The following is a 13,004-nucleotide window of genomic DNA, read 5'->3' as shown; positions in this document are numbered from 1 at the left end:
TTTGGATGAAATAGCAACAAAAGTTGATTTTCAGTTGATCCGCATCTTACAGCAGAGACACCTTTAGACCATCGGTGAACTGTGATGATGAATCGGCCCACGTGCACCTCGATGGTTGAGTTATATTTAGTCTCCTCTCCTGGTTCCACCCTTTTAAGCCACTGGATAACCGGCTTGACGTCGCTGCGGACTTTACACTGGAAGGAAGTGGTTCCCCCGTAGTCCACAGTGGTGTTGACGGGGTGAGTACCAGTCAAAACGGGTTTAGAGTTGGTTCGCTCTGAAGAGAGAAGATGATAAATGATCAATATCTACTTTTTTTCTATGTTGAAATCACAGTTACTCTTTTTCATCAGTCTGTTTAGCAGAACCTATGGAAGAATGTCCCCACCAACAACACCATCATATGGGTTTGGAGACTCCTTTAAGCTGGGCCGTCTGTCTTCAGCACCACATCCTCCCTGTGGCACTGATCCACACACACATCCCTCATCTGAAGCTTCTGCCTTTTCACTCTCAGCTTATACAGCAAGAAAAACACACCTGCCAGGGACAATAATCCCTTCTCTCTATCTGTTAATGCAATCTCACGCGAGAGGAACGCTTAAAGAATGTACTTTTGCACAACTCACAGTACCCGATAAGTGATTGTTGTTTTTGAGTACTAATTTAATTTAAAAAAATAATTGAATTAAAATCTGTTGTTTGATTTAACATCTGGCATGCCAGGGAGCCGAGGCTGACAGATGTTCCAATCTCAACTGATAAAGAAAACGACATGGCATACAGATCACCGGGCATGGACTTGATTTACTGTGTGTGTGTGTGTGTGTGTGTGTGTGTGTTTTAGGACGAGTACAGCTGTATTTCAATATGCAACAGATGTGGCTTGTAAAGTGAGTCTGATGCTGTCAACAGAACTATTACATGCAGTTTGATACTACACACACACACACACACACACACGCACAGCCCTCCAGCACCACCTTCTTGATCAAGAAAAACCAACTCCTCTTTGCTCCCAACGGTAAACTAGTCCTTATTAAGACAAATACTGCAGCTGGCAAACCTCTGAAGACCTCCTGACTGCAGCTCACTCGCCTGAATGATATTTATTGACAAATATAATGGTGATCAATAAATGCCAGTGAAGTGAATAGGGGCTTTAAAAGATATTTTTAAAGCAACACTCAAGGTGCAACTGATTAGCCAGTACACCAGTGCTGTGGCTGGATCTGTAGTTATTTAACCAATCAAGTCTTAGGATTTCAAATCTCAGCCCTTATAAAAATACCACTTGCATTTGTCTTCTGTTGGCTGCTCCGTCTCCCAACCGGGCTCAGAGGGGGAGCTGGAGCCCGTCCCTGTGGTCAGAAATACCACCTTATTCAACCAATTCTCCAATGTAAACCTAGAACCGTTCCAGCACATTTAGTGGTGAGAGAGAAACCCGACGGCCTTGTCGAAGTCTCCTCAGACGACATGGGAATCTATTCACGTCCTTTCAAAACAAAATAATCAGCACATTATAATGAAAGTATGAACTGATCACTGGCTTCAGACCCGAATTATAAGCAACTCACATAAATTGTTGGAAAGTTAATTATAGTGTTGTTGATCCCCTGATCTTAGACAGCCTGCGTAATCACTGTATTGTCCAGAAACCTACTATTAAGTCTGAAACACAGTCATTCTAACGGCAGGACATGCAGAGTTTACAGTGTTATTGTTCCACGTTCTATAATTACACAGCCGTGAGGATCGTTTGCCGTGATCTTCCTGTGTAGATCTACAGTTCTGCACATCTGTATCTGCATGATAACTCACGTATGACTTCCAATTTGTATGTGGCGTTGATCTCCCCCGCCCTGTTGAACACATGGCACGTGTACTTCCCGCTCTGTTCTGGCGTCACGTTCTTAAGACTCAACGTCCACCTCTTCTTCCTGCCTTCCTCTCCGGCCGCTCTACTCTGCTCATCCAGGAGCGGCCGATTGTCCTTCAGCCACACGATGTCGGGGCGAGGGTTGCCGCTGGCCGTGCACTTCAGCCTCACCGAGCTGCCGACCGGGCGGGCGATGACTCGCTTTCGCATCTTTGAAGGCTGAGTGAAGCGCGGAGGCACTGCGGAACGAGAAAAGCACCCAGATTAGGAGACGGCTTTGCAAAATATGCTGGGAAAAGACAGAAGAGAGGAGGCTGGTTCACAGGCTAACTTGTAACCTGGGGTTAAAAAGTGAAGAAAGCATGTGTTTGACTATTTTGCCTCTTTAATTTGGGTTTCACAAGCTGATGAATTTGCATTCTGTACATTATTTCACAATTAGTCAACTAGTGCAACCCCCCCCCCCCCCCCCCCCCCCCCCTTTAGGCCCGAACAATGATAACAGCACACCACAGTGCAGGGCTATTGCACTCTATGTAAAATCACCCAAAATAAGTTTAATGCACATATACATTTTATTTTTTGTACAATAGGTTGTGATCTCTCCAAATACTCTAATGTCCTGCAATTGGCAATAATATGATAATAAATCAATTTTAAATAAAAGTGTTTTAATCACTTCCTCTTCCCCATTTAAACAAAATTAATTAAATGATTATTAATTTCCACCAATCCAGCTCCTCGTACCCCAGATTTATTCCTGAAGAAGACGTCTTTTTACCCCAAATCTCGCAACAATGAGAATCAGCAATGGCCATGACCCCAGAAGACAGCTGCGTATCATCACTGCACACACGAGCACGAATGCAAAGGATGAAAATGCAGCTTGTGGACTCAAACCAGGCGTCCAATCATGCAAATCCTCTTCTACGAATCACAAAGCAGCCAGTTAACCTGATACACCTTATCGAACATCAGGCTCTGTCCGTTCGGTCACCCGAGCAGCCGTGCCGGAGCTAAACATGCTATTCAAGAGCACAACCCACAGCGGGCAGTGAAAACAGATCAAAGAAAAAAATACGATCCAGTGGGGAGGGAGAGGAAATCGCTCACAGGAGCATTCGATTTAACGGCCCTCGCGGTGCAGCCGCAGCAGATAGCCATCAACCGAGACGATAAATCACCCCGGAACGGCTGCAGCTCCGGCTCTTTCTTTGGGAACGGCTATTATTTTAGCTCAGGGTAAACAAACAAGTGGGCGAGAGTTATGTGACAGGTCCATTTTGAGGAGTTCACTATGGCCGCATTACTCAGCTGAATATATTTCTCTGCTAACTGTGCCGAGTGACGGGGAAACCGGGCAGAATGACAAAACAAACATGCCTGAAACGACTTTGTCCTCCGAATGGGTCTGAGAAAAGCTGGAGGACTAAAGGTGAACTGTGAGTGGAGCCAGTCAACACAGGTAGGGAGAGTGGAAAAGTTAAGCGGAACACAAGAAAATGATTAATAATTGACAATTTTGGCAACGTCCTCTTTTGCTTACGGTGAAATTTATTAAACCAAGGAGACACAAATGTCTCTGGCTAAAATAAAAATGATTTCTTACATCAAATCCAGCCCAAATGAAACAGAAGTCAAGACACGAATGAAGTGAAAGAGTGAAGTTCAAATTCAGGTGAACAAGCAGAACTGACAGACGGTTTAAAAAGAACAGCTTCGTAAATCCACAGTGACAGCAGAGACGAACCAGGATCCCGGAGATGACTTAGGACAATAAAAAAGGTAACACAGAGGGCATAAAAATAAGAAGACGAGAGGAAAAAACAGAGATGAAATGAGGGCCAGGAAGGAAGGTTGTGACAGAAAGAGGAGAGTAGGTGAAAGAAAATCCAGTGGCAGTAGGGCAGAGATGTTCTGGGTCTCAGGGGCCATTTTAATGCCACACTTCCTAGTGTAAAAATACTGGTGACCCTTTGGGTGAGTGCCTCTGATCAAAGGGTGGAAAGCTTTTACACCCAAACACGGATACTGTTTTAAACAGGCGGCACACAAAGAAGGGCAATTGTGCGCGAAAATCAACCAGATTAAATCAATTTGGAATTGGGCCATTACGCGGAGTGGCACTGCCCAAAGGAACCAGCTGAGGTGGTGCAGGCATGTGGTCAGAACGCGCCCTCGACCCCTCCCTTTGGTGGTCTTCCAGCCTCGCCCAAAGTCGCAAGACAACCCGAGACGGAGCGAGAGGATTGGATATCCCGTTAAGCTAGATTGACAGGTTGAAGGTTTATTAATTAATGAAGAGTGAGACCGGCGATTCAAAACCCACTTTTAGTCTCACCAAAACGGCGACGCCCACGGAAAAAGCATCTTACGGCATGTGCGTGGTAGCTCAGGCCTGCTAATGGCTGGAGACTGCTGGCCTGGACCTCCTCTGAATGCTACTGCATATCGAATGCACCCCCCCCAATACATCATTGGTATGTTCTCAGTTATTTAAACTGGCACTTGTGATTTAATTACTAGCGACAGATGGTCCCGCGTGGTCTGGTACAGTCCTCGGGCCACCCCGAAAGTCAGCGTCTCGGCACTTGAAACCGAGCCACGGTGCACTTTTCTGGGCACATTTTGTGTCAGAGCATCTTCGGCGCTGCGCACCGGGGATGCGAATGGATCTTTCACGTCGCACAAATAAGGGAAAACTGATGACGGTAACGAGCGAGGACGTGTTAAGCTGCAAGGCAGAGAGAATGGGGGGTGTGTGTGAAGGAATGAGTCCCACCAAATCACACCTCGTGCGAACAGACGTGTCTCCACCCTGTCAAATGTAGTTTTCACAAACAACCAGCCTGTTGTGTGTTTATTTATGAGGCTGCTTATCCCCTCCGCTTCCCTTAGACTCTGTCTTGCTACTGTGCTTCTGAAAAGGTTTAGACGATGGTTACCCAGTTTCCCCGCCAGCTCCGGGGGACCGTCCGGGCCGCCGTCGGCCGCTCCCGCTCCACCTCTTGAACCGGAGTCGTCTGGGGAGACAAAGACAAGGAACATCTTTATTAAATTGGCAACGTCTGAGCGAAACGACCCAGCGCGGCGAACTTTAACCGCGGGGAAAACAAACATCCACCGGTGCTTTTTACCGCCTGCTCGTTGGATGGCTGTGATGAAGTCATAATTCCCGCACCCACTTGCTGCTTCAGTTAACATGAATTACTGCAATACGCCGAGCTGAGAGCGATAAACTGGAAACAAATGTCACATAGTCTGGAAGGAAGGAGGATTTCTCTGTTTTCCATCAGGATCTGCTGCTGCTCAGCGTGTTCCACTGGGTCCTGACGTGTGTGTTTGTTCAACATAAATCCTCGATATCGGCGAAACACCAGCCCACCCTCGTAAATCAGACAGGGATGAAATATCTCTGAGATAAAAAAAAAGGTTTAATCTTCACGCACAGCTTCTTTTTTTTCCTTCCCAACAGTAGTATGAAGAGAACAAGAATTATGTCATGGGGGGAAATCAAAGAGCAAAGATTTAAAAACGACCGCACTGGTAAAATTAGAGGTAAAGTGACACAAAGCTGCTTTAAAATTAATCAACTGTAGGTTGTGTAGTTACTGTAACTATATGTTGGTAGTAATCAAATCAGAGCTCTTCTGTAACATTACACAGCACATGTATAAAAACTATGTTACTGTTTTGGACACGTCTGACAACATAAGTGACTGTAATTAAGACCAGATTAAATTACAGATTTGGGTCCTATATAACGTAATTTCCAGACTATAAGCCGATTACTTTTTTCCTACACTTTAAACACTGCAGCTTATTCTATGGTGCGGCTTATTTATATTTTTTTTCCCGTGGCGCACTATCACAACTATTGTGAATCAGTCATTTTTCAACTCTCATCAACATGGAAAATACTAGAAGAAAAGCATATGATGCGACTTTTAAGTTAAAAGCGATCATTCTGGCGGTTGAAGAAGGAAAGCGAGCTGCCGTGCGTAATCTTGGCATTACGGTAATCAATGGTGAGAAGCTGGAGACGCCCGCCTGAAGAACTGATCCAAAGCAAAAGACGACAAAAGCTTTTAGACGTAAACATAGAAGGTGGACCGAGCTTGAAAACGTTCTGGCAGACTGAGTCAACACACAGAGAGCAGGTGGCCGCGGTGTTTCCGCTGTACAAATCAGACGGCAGTATATTTCAAGGTAGCTGCATTACAGACACCGTTAGGGGAAAAAAAGCATTTACCGGTACAATATATTTATGTTGCTAAGCGGATTAAATTAAAAGAAAAGTTAAAAAATCCTGACGTGATGAAAATTGGAATTAAGGTATCTGAATAAACATACAAGTGAAAAGAGTGGCTGTTGTTTCTTACCTGTCTGTCACTCGTCAGTGACTCGTCTCTTATGGTAATAAAAACATATACCGGTACTGAATGTTTTCGATCTAATTTTTCATATTATTACGTGGGATACCTGCGGTTTATAATCCGTGGGGCTTGTATACGTACAAAATTGATTTTCTTTCTAAAATTAGATTATGCGGCTTTTAATCAGGTGCGCTCTGTAGTCCAGAAATTATGGTATACATATATATATACATATAACTGCATATCTGGGTATAGATCAGTACCACAGTTGTGGAGTCACTTTCTTGAACTTTTATGCGTTATGAACTTTTATCCATTCAAACATTCTTGCTTTTTCTAACCACATAAGCAAAAGTGGGAGACTATTAAGGGGGTGTCAGTCATTCTGACGGGAGCGTGCTTATTCTATTTAAAAGTTTCTCAGGCGGAACAGTTTATGCGCCTACATGATTACCTACAGTATCACATTCCTTTCACTCCAGTGCCGCCGTATCGGTTTCCATTGCTCCGTGTATCTGCAGAGATTTATTATGAAAAAGATACAAACATCTGTTGGAGATGAACCCGGTACAGACGGGCCCCTCCGCGGGGAGGGAGGCGAGACTCTAATATGAGCTGTGTCAAAGTCAGTAACGTGTGTTGTCACACACTTTAAACCCAAAAGGAGCCGAGAAGCAAACAGTCTCGGGGGTCCCTGAACGCCACGCTTGCACTGGAAACGCTTACTGGTAACACCAGTGAGGAGGTGTCTGGATTTTAAATCCACTCGGCGTCACATATGTGCACCAACTGAGCGCCAAATGTCGCTAAACCATCACTATTTGGATGAATGAAAGATGCATTTAAGATCCAAATGCAAGGCATGAGCTGGTATTAATAGCGTCCTGGCGTTCTGCGCGGTGCACAGCCTCACGATGCGTTTGTGAGATATGTATCCCTATACGGGTGTGTCGCTGCATGTGTGGCTGCATGTGTTCGGGCGTTATTTAACTACACACCTAAGTGGTAACTTGAGGTGCTGGTATTCCTGTTACCCCTCCCTCCCCCTCCTGCCGCATGCACGGCGTTTTCTGGGAAAGGGCAGGGTGTTTGAAGCCGGGCGGCGCGGGTGTCTGATCTGAGGGGGCGAACACGGTTTTTAACGCTCTTAAGAGCGGGAAAAGGCTCCTCCCAGCCCGGTTCTGCCCATTAGCCCCAGTCTGTGGGCCTCCTACAGCCCCACTCCCTAATAGCGCTGGACCACTTCCACTGCTTATTACACTTAAAGTATAAAAGGTTTTCCAAGAATTCCGAGCTTGCTGTCATAATTCTGACTTGGAGGTTAATCGGCAACGGGAAAAGGTCTGGCAACAAAAGCATCTACAAGTTTTGATTTAAAAAAAAGGGGGAATCTTTTGATGGCAGGTTTGAGGACTCCGTGATCTCAACCTTTGACCCCCAAACTCTAATCAGCCCATCCTTGAGTGGCTTTCAAGGATTTGCTTGAGGCCTTCCTCGGATATAATGTCCATGGTGATGGTACGGCGAGGAAGGTTATGGTGACCTTAACCTCTCAGTTCATCCTCATCCAAATAAATATCTGATAAACGTGTTGACAGAATTCAACAGGGCAGATTAGACAGCAGATATCAGCGACACCGAGGAAGATAACCAGAATACTCAGATATTTCTCTCGATGAAGAGGGTGATTAGCGAACCCCCCCTCCCACAGGCAGAATTAGTGATTCTCAATAACCCTTTTGCTAAATTCTGTGATATGATGCCCAGTTTGGAAGCCGACCGGGCGTTTGTTCCAATTTGAACACACACAGAGCAGCAAACATTCCCTCCCCACTTCAGCTGTTTTCAATAAACAAAGTGTTTTCTTCAGATCCCGTTCCACCTTCTAATGTTCCGCCAGAGCGTTTGGCTGGAGACTCTGAAAAAGTCACATCCACACACACACACACACACACACCACAGCGTGTAGCGGTAAGCTGTGAACGTGTGTATATGATTAATAACTGTAGCACAAATGCAACAATATCAGTAAAGTTCTCGCCTTTCTTTTAACCTAAAGCGCCTCGTTCTTTGCAGTGTATGACACACGTTCTCCTCATTCCTCCAGACATGTTTCTCATTTTTTCCCCCTCCCTCTTTCTTCAAATCTGCAGGGGACAAATGATTCAACAGTGTGTTACATTTCACACACTCAGTGGCTGGAGGTCCCCCTTGTGTGAATGTGTGTATTTGTGTAACCCCTACTGTATTTACTTTTAGGTCAGTAGAGAAAAGGCAGCATTGGACACGCTCTGAAATATGAGTCTGAACAGGCCCGTGTGTGTGTGTGTGTGTGTCTCCAGGAGGCCACTGTTTTTTCTAACAGGTCACGTCCTTCTAGGTTTTAATATAGCGACACTGGATATGTGGACAGCACCTCTTTGTGCTAGGGGACATGCTGCTGGAGAGTTGGAGACTCGGTGTCACAGCATCACGTTTGTGATGTCAGAATCCAGACAGAGGTGGTAAAGGGGAAGACATTTCATGTAACACTGAAAAGAGTCGGAAGTGGCTTTTCCTATCAGTCACACTGTCGCGATGACAGCGGTGAAGCCGGTCCGGGGATTCGAAGCGCCGACCTTCTGGTCAAGCTCTGGCCTCTCTCTGTACATCAGGATAGATCAGTAAAGACTGGGGGAACATCACTCACCCTTCTGTGACCCATATTAGGACCCATAGTTTCTTAGAGGGACTCTAAACCCGACGATTTCTTCTCTTCACTCTAAACTTTACCGCTGTCGACCTGGTGATAATCACCAAACCTGATTTTGACAGAATAACAGGATAAAAATAAGAAATATTGGATAGTCTGAATTCCATCCTGCACTATAATTTTGTATCTGTCCTCCTCCAAACCCAGAAACTATGACAACAAGCAGAACATTCAGCCTCTTTGCAGCTTGTTGGCCTGTCAGCATGTGCTAAAATACTAGCATTGTAACTTATGTTCAACAATGCTTTGGAAACAACGAAACCACACGTTTTGCGGCTCTTTCTTTGACTTAAACAGTCATTAGTCAAAAGGTTTTTGATTCTGGCGAAGAATCCAACATTTTTGTATATGAGAAAGAGAGCGAGCAAGACAGAGACCGCATGCTGACCCCGTGTTCTGCACACACTACAGTATTCCCTACAGCCACAGTCATTTCGGGAATATTTTTTTGGAATTTAGCAGCCACAAATTGCAACATTACACCCACCTAGAGTCGTGACAGCAAATGGTTAAGATTTTCATCCAGAGTGTAATAGTGCAGATGTTCTCTGGAAACTTTCTGTCTGCACTGTGGGTCCTGTTTCAGATGTAATTATCAGCTCATGTAATTCTCCAAAGACGGTATGAGCCTAATCTATTTGGGAAGACGCCACAAAATCGGACTGGGGAGTGTAAAGGGCACCGATTAGCAACTGATGTAAGAATAAAGGTATTCAGGGAGAAAGATGGACTCTTGAAAGAGCCAAAGAAATTAGGTGCTTCGATGTGTGAAATAATATTGTTGCTAACTTTAATGAGATTAAAAGGGTAAAAAATGAAACTTTTTACTGGTGCAGCCAACAACCGATATAATTGGTCTTTGAGAGGGAGAAGGAATGACAAGTTAGGTAATAGAAACCTGATAGCTGCTCTATTTTATATCCCCTTCATATAGCCTTAGCTGCTATAATGTTCTGCTATAAAGAAAGTTATTTATTGTTACTCCTAGCAACAATTAAAGCATCTATTCAGCCGATCGCATCGGTTTAAATACGTCATAAGCTAATGTTGCACCTTCTGCCCTGAATGTGTCAGCTGGCGACGTAGAATGTTTTTTTTTTTTTTGTAATGGCCAACTAATTTAATAGTATAGAACTTTTGGTTCTCTCTTTATTTTGATATTTTCTGTGTTGGTTCTGGCTCCTTTCAACGCCCGAGTCAACGTTGCAATCAGTTCCATCACTCTTTGTCCTTGATCTGCCGTGTTCTGTGTCAGTAATAATCATCTGTATGTTTAATAACCCTCCAAAGAGGCCGGGAGCCGTTCCCAGCCAAACACTGCTGCGCATTCAGTTTTATGTCAGAGAGCCAGACTCGAATGGCAGAACATGTAATCGCATAAGTAAATAGCCCATTAAAACTGCACCGGCAGAGAGTTTTGTTGTTGTACTGACCAGGTCCAAGAGGGGATAAAGACCTCGTCAGGTGCTGGTGCACGTTTGCATGCATATGAATGTTCCAGAACATTTGTGACTGTAATTATTTTTAACCTTAAAACACACACACACACACACACACACACACACACACACACACACACACACGCACGCACGCACACACACACACACATACACACACTCGCACACACACACACACACACACATACACTCGGCTGTGTCCCCTGTTGGAAATCATTATCGCTACACAGTCCTCGATTTAAAAGCAGTGGAGAGGAAAACCTGGAAGGGCTGTGATAGAGGGGTGAAACGGCCGACTCTTCAAAAAAGGAGGTCAAGAGGCAGCGGAGGAGCGATGAACATAGTTGGCGGGCGAGAGGCGACGGCGCAGAGGGAGATTTATTAACCGCTGCCGTGGAACAGACAATCATAAACTAACAGTAAACTGCTGCTCGCTATGAGTGTCAACACTGATTTACACGACAGTTTAACAACACGTGTGTGAGCTATTTACATCTCTATGCAGATTTAATCAGGAAGTGGAAGATAATCAGGGTTTGTTGGTTAAGGTAGGGAAAAAAAATCGACTTCCTTGTTACAATTATCTAAAAAGGACTGAAACTTGGAGGTAATGCAAGTTCTTGATCCATAGCGTACTTGACATGATGAACTGCTTTCACTTTTTCCAAGGTTACTGGCTCCAGCGGGGCTTTCGTCCTTGATTCACATCAGTCCCAAAAACTGTTTTCGTGGAAATGTGCAGCGGTGACGTCACATTTGAACGAACGGGCGGTGAGATAAACTACAAAGCCCCGTTCGTTCCAGCAATCAAAACTAATATAAACACTCAAAACTAATATCAAACCAGACAGACGGTAATCTTGACCTCAACATCCCACACATGGGTGGGACTGAGGCACCTCAGGGTCTCTGCTCGTGCACGTCCAACCCCAGAATCGCATGTTGGACCTACACCCAAGCAACTTTGTCTCATCCAAGTTGGAACTATCCAGATTTTGACCTAACAAAATATGCGTTTAGGGTCAGGCTCAGCAGTGCATCCATCTATATTACTGCTTCGTCCTACCAGTCTTCATCCAAACTGCATCATTTTCCTGAAGTAATTTGCATTTATGAATAAGAACTTATGTCCATCTTACCACCGTTTTATGACTACGCTCTTTTATGTCCTGGTGGTGAAGCACGCTGGGCCGTCAGATGTCAACGGTTGTCTGCTGACAGCTTCTCCTCCCCAGACGCCTTCAGAACCTCGTGTTCAGGTGACGCCGCTGACTGCTGCGCCCTAGCTGAGGTGTGAAGAGCACAACCCCTGAGGTGGACTGGACATGTTAACCCCCCCATAATCCCCGACTTCCCTCCGTCGCCGTGTTCTCGCTCTTCGAGGGTAAACAGTGGGAGTCAAACAGAGCCATGTTCCGCTGCAGACTAAACACAAGCGTGCTTAGATAAAACCTTCTCTTGCGGGCATAATCTAGGCGGCAGAGTTTAAAGAAATAAATAGTGAAGGTACCTGCATTTCTGCGTGCGTATAATGGCGTGCGCAGCCCTGAGCGCAGCTCTGTGTTTCCTGAAGCCGAGCGGTTTGATCTGGTGCCACGAACGGGCTCAATGCACTAATTACAGCCACCTGTGTTTGCGTGCATGAGGTACGAGGAACTGCACGAAGGCAGAGGGTGACTGTGTAATGCTGGGGGGAGAAAGAGGGACCTGCTGTTTCCATTCTCTCCCCCAACACCCCAGCAACAAGAAAGTTAATGTACTGCCCCCCCCCCCTCCCAACTGTAAATGCGGATTTACGGTTGGGTGCAGGCGCGACGGAAAGCCCGTCTCAGCATTTAGTTTGTACGCTCAGTCACATCTGAATCATCGGCCGGGGGAATTTTTTTCCCCTTCTTTTCGATGAATTTGGCTGCCGTCGTAAAAGTTTAGCGAGGAGTCGGATAAATGTGGGTTTATTCCACCGAAACATAAAGGAGACGCGCTGGAGGACTGAGTGACCGATCAGAGTCTACCATCCAGCGCGGTGCACTTCTTATTTCCCCTGAAATACTCTTCCTCGCTGCTATTTACCTTGATTATTCAACTGTGGGAGACAACGATAGTGAGCGATAAGGCCAATTGTTTCAGTGATGGATCCCAGACCACCATTGTGGCGTAGCGCTGGCGTTTCATCTGTGCAGCGGAGCAAATTCCAGAAAAGCCGCTCATATAATAATCTGAAATGGTCCCAGACTGGAGGAATAGTCCGCCGCTGAAGATAGACAGCAGGCTGCTGCTTGTGTGTTCAATCAGAAGCTAGAATTCGAACGTCTTTGTAGATAAAACATGAACTTTCATTGCAAAAGTAGTAAATATTCATTCGGTCGCCACAAAACATCTGGCCGTCTTCTGTTTTTATCTCCCCGGCGCTACAAAGCGGGAGTTTTTTTTCCCTTCAACGTGTACTTGGCTTTAAATGAGAATCAGGCAGCGGCGCTGAGAAACAAAAAAGAAAATGTCAATGAGAGCAGAGATGCCAGTCTCGAGTTTCCAGC

At 45.3% G+C, this 13,004-nt stretch overlaps 1 protein-coding gene across 2 annotated transcripts in view; it reads right to left on the bottom strand.

Moving 5' to 3' along the window:
* The window catches only part of fgfrl1a (fibroblast growth factor receptor like 1a), a 43,440-nt gene that overhangs the window by 3,125 nt on the left and 27,311 nt on the right, over window positions 1-13,004 (bottom strand). For both annotated transcript variants that reach the window (XM_003970570.3, XM_029847139.1), the window contains exons 4-6: window positions 4,831-4,908; window positions 1,828-2,124; window positions 108-280 (exon numbers count right to left, since the gene is read on the bottom strand). In XM_003970570.3, the coding sequence (XP_003970619.3) occupies window positions 108-280; window positions 1,828-2,124; window positions 4,831-4,908 (548 nt within the window). The remainder of the gene's footprint in view (window positions 1-107; window positions 281-1,827; window positions 2,125-4,830; window positions 4,909-13,004) is intronic.

Source organism: Takifugu rubripes, chromosome 14 (genome assembly GCF_901000725.2).
Source record: "Takifugu rubripes chromosome 14, fTakRub1.2, whole genome shotgun sequence".
Lineage (NCBI taxonomy): Eukaryota > Metazoa > Chordata > Actinopteri > Tetraodontiformes > Tetraodontidae > Takifugu > Takifugu rubripes.
The sequence above is the reverse complement of the archived record's forward strand: the minus strand, read 5'-3'. Positions and strand labels throughout refer to the sequence as shown.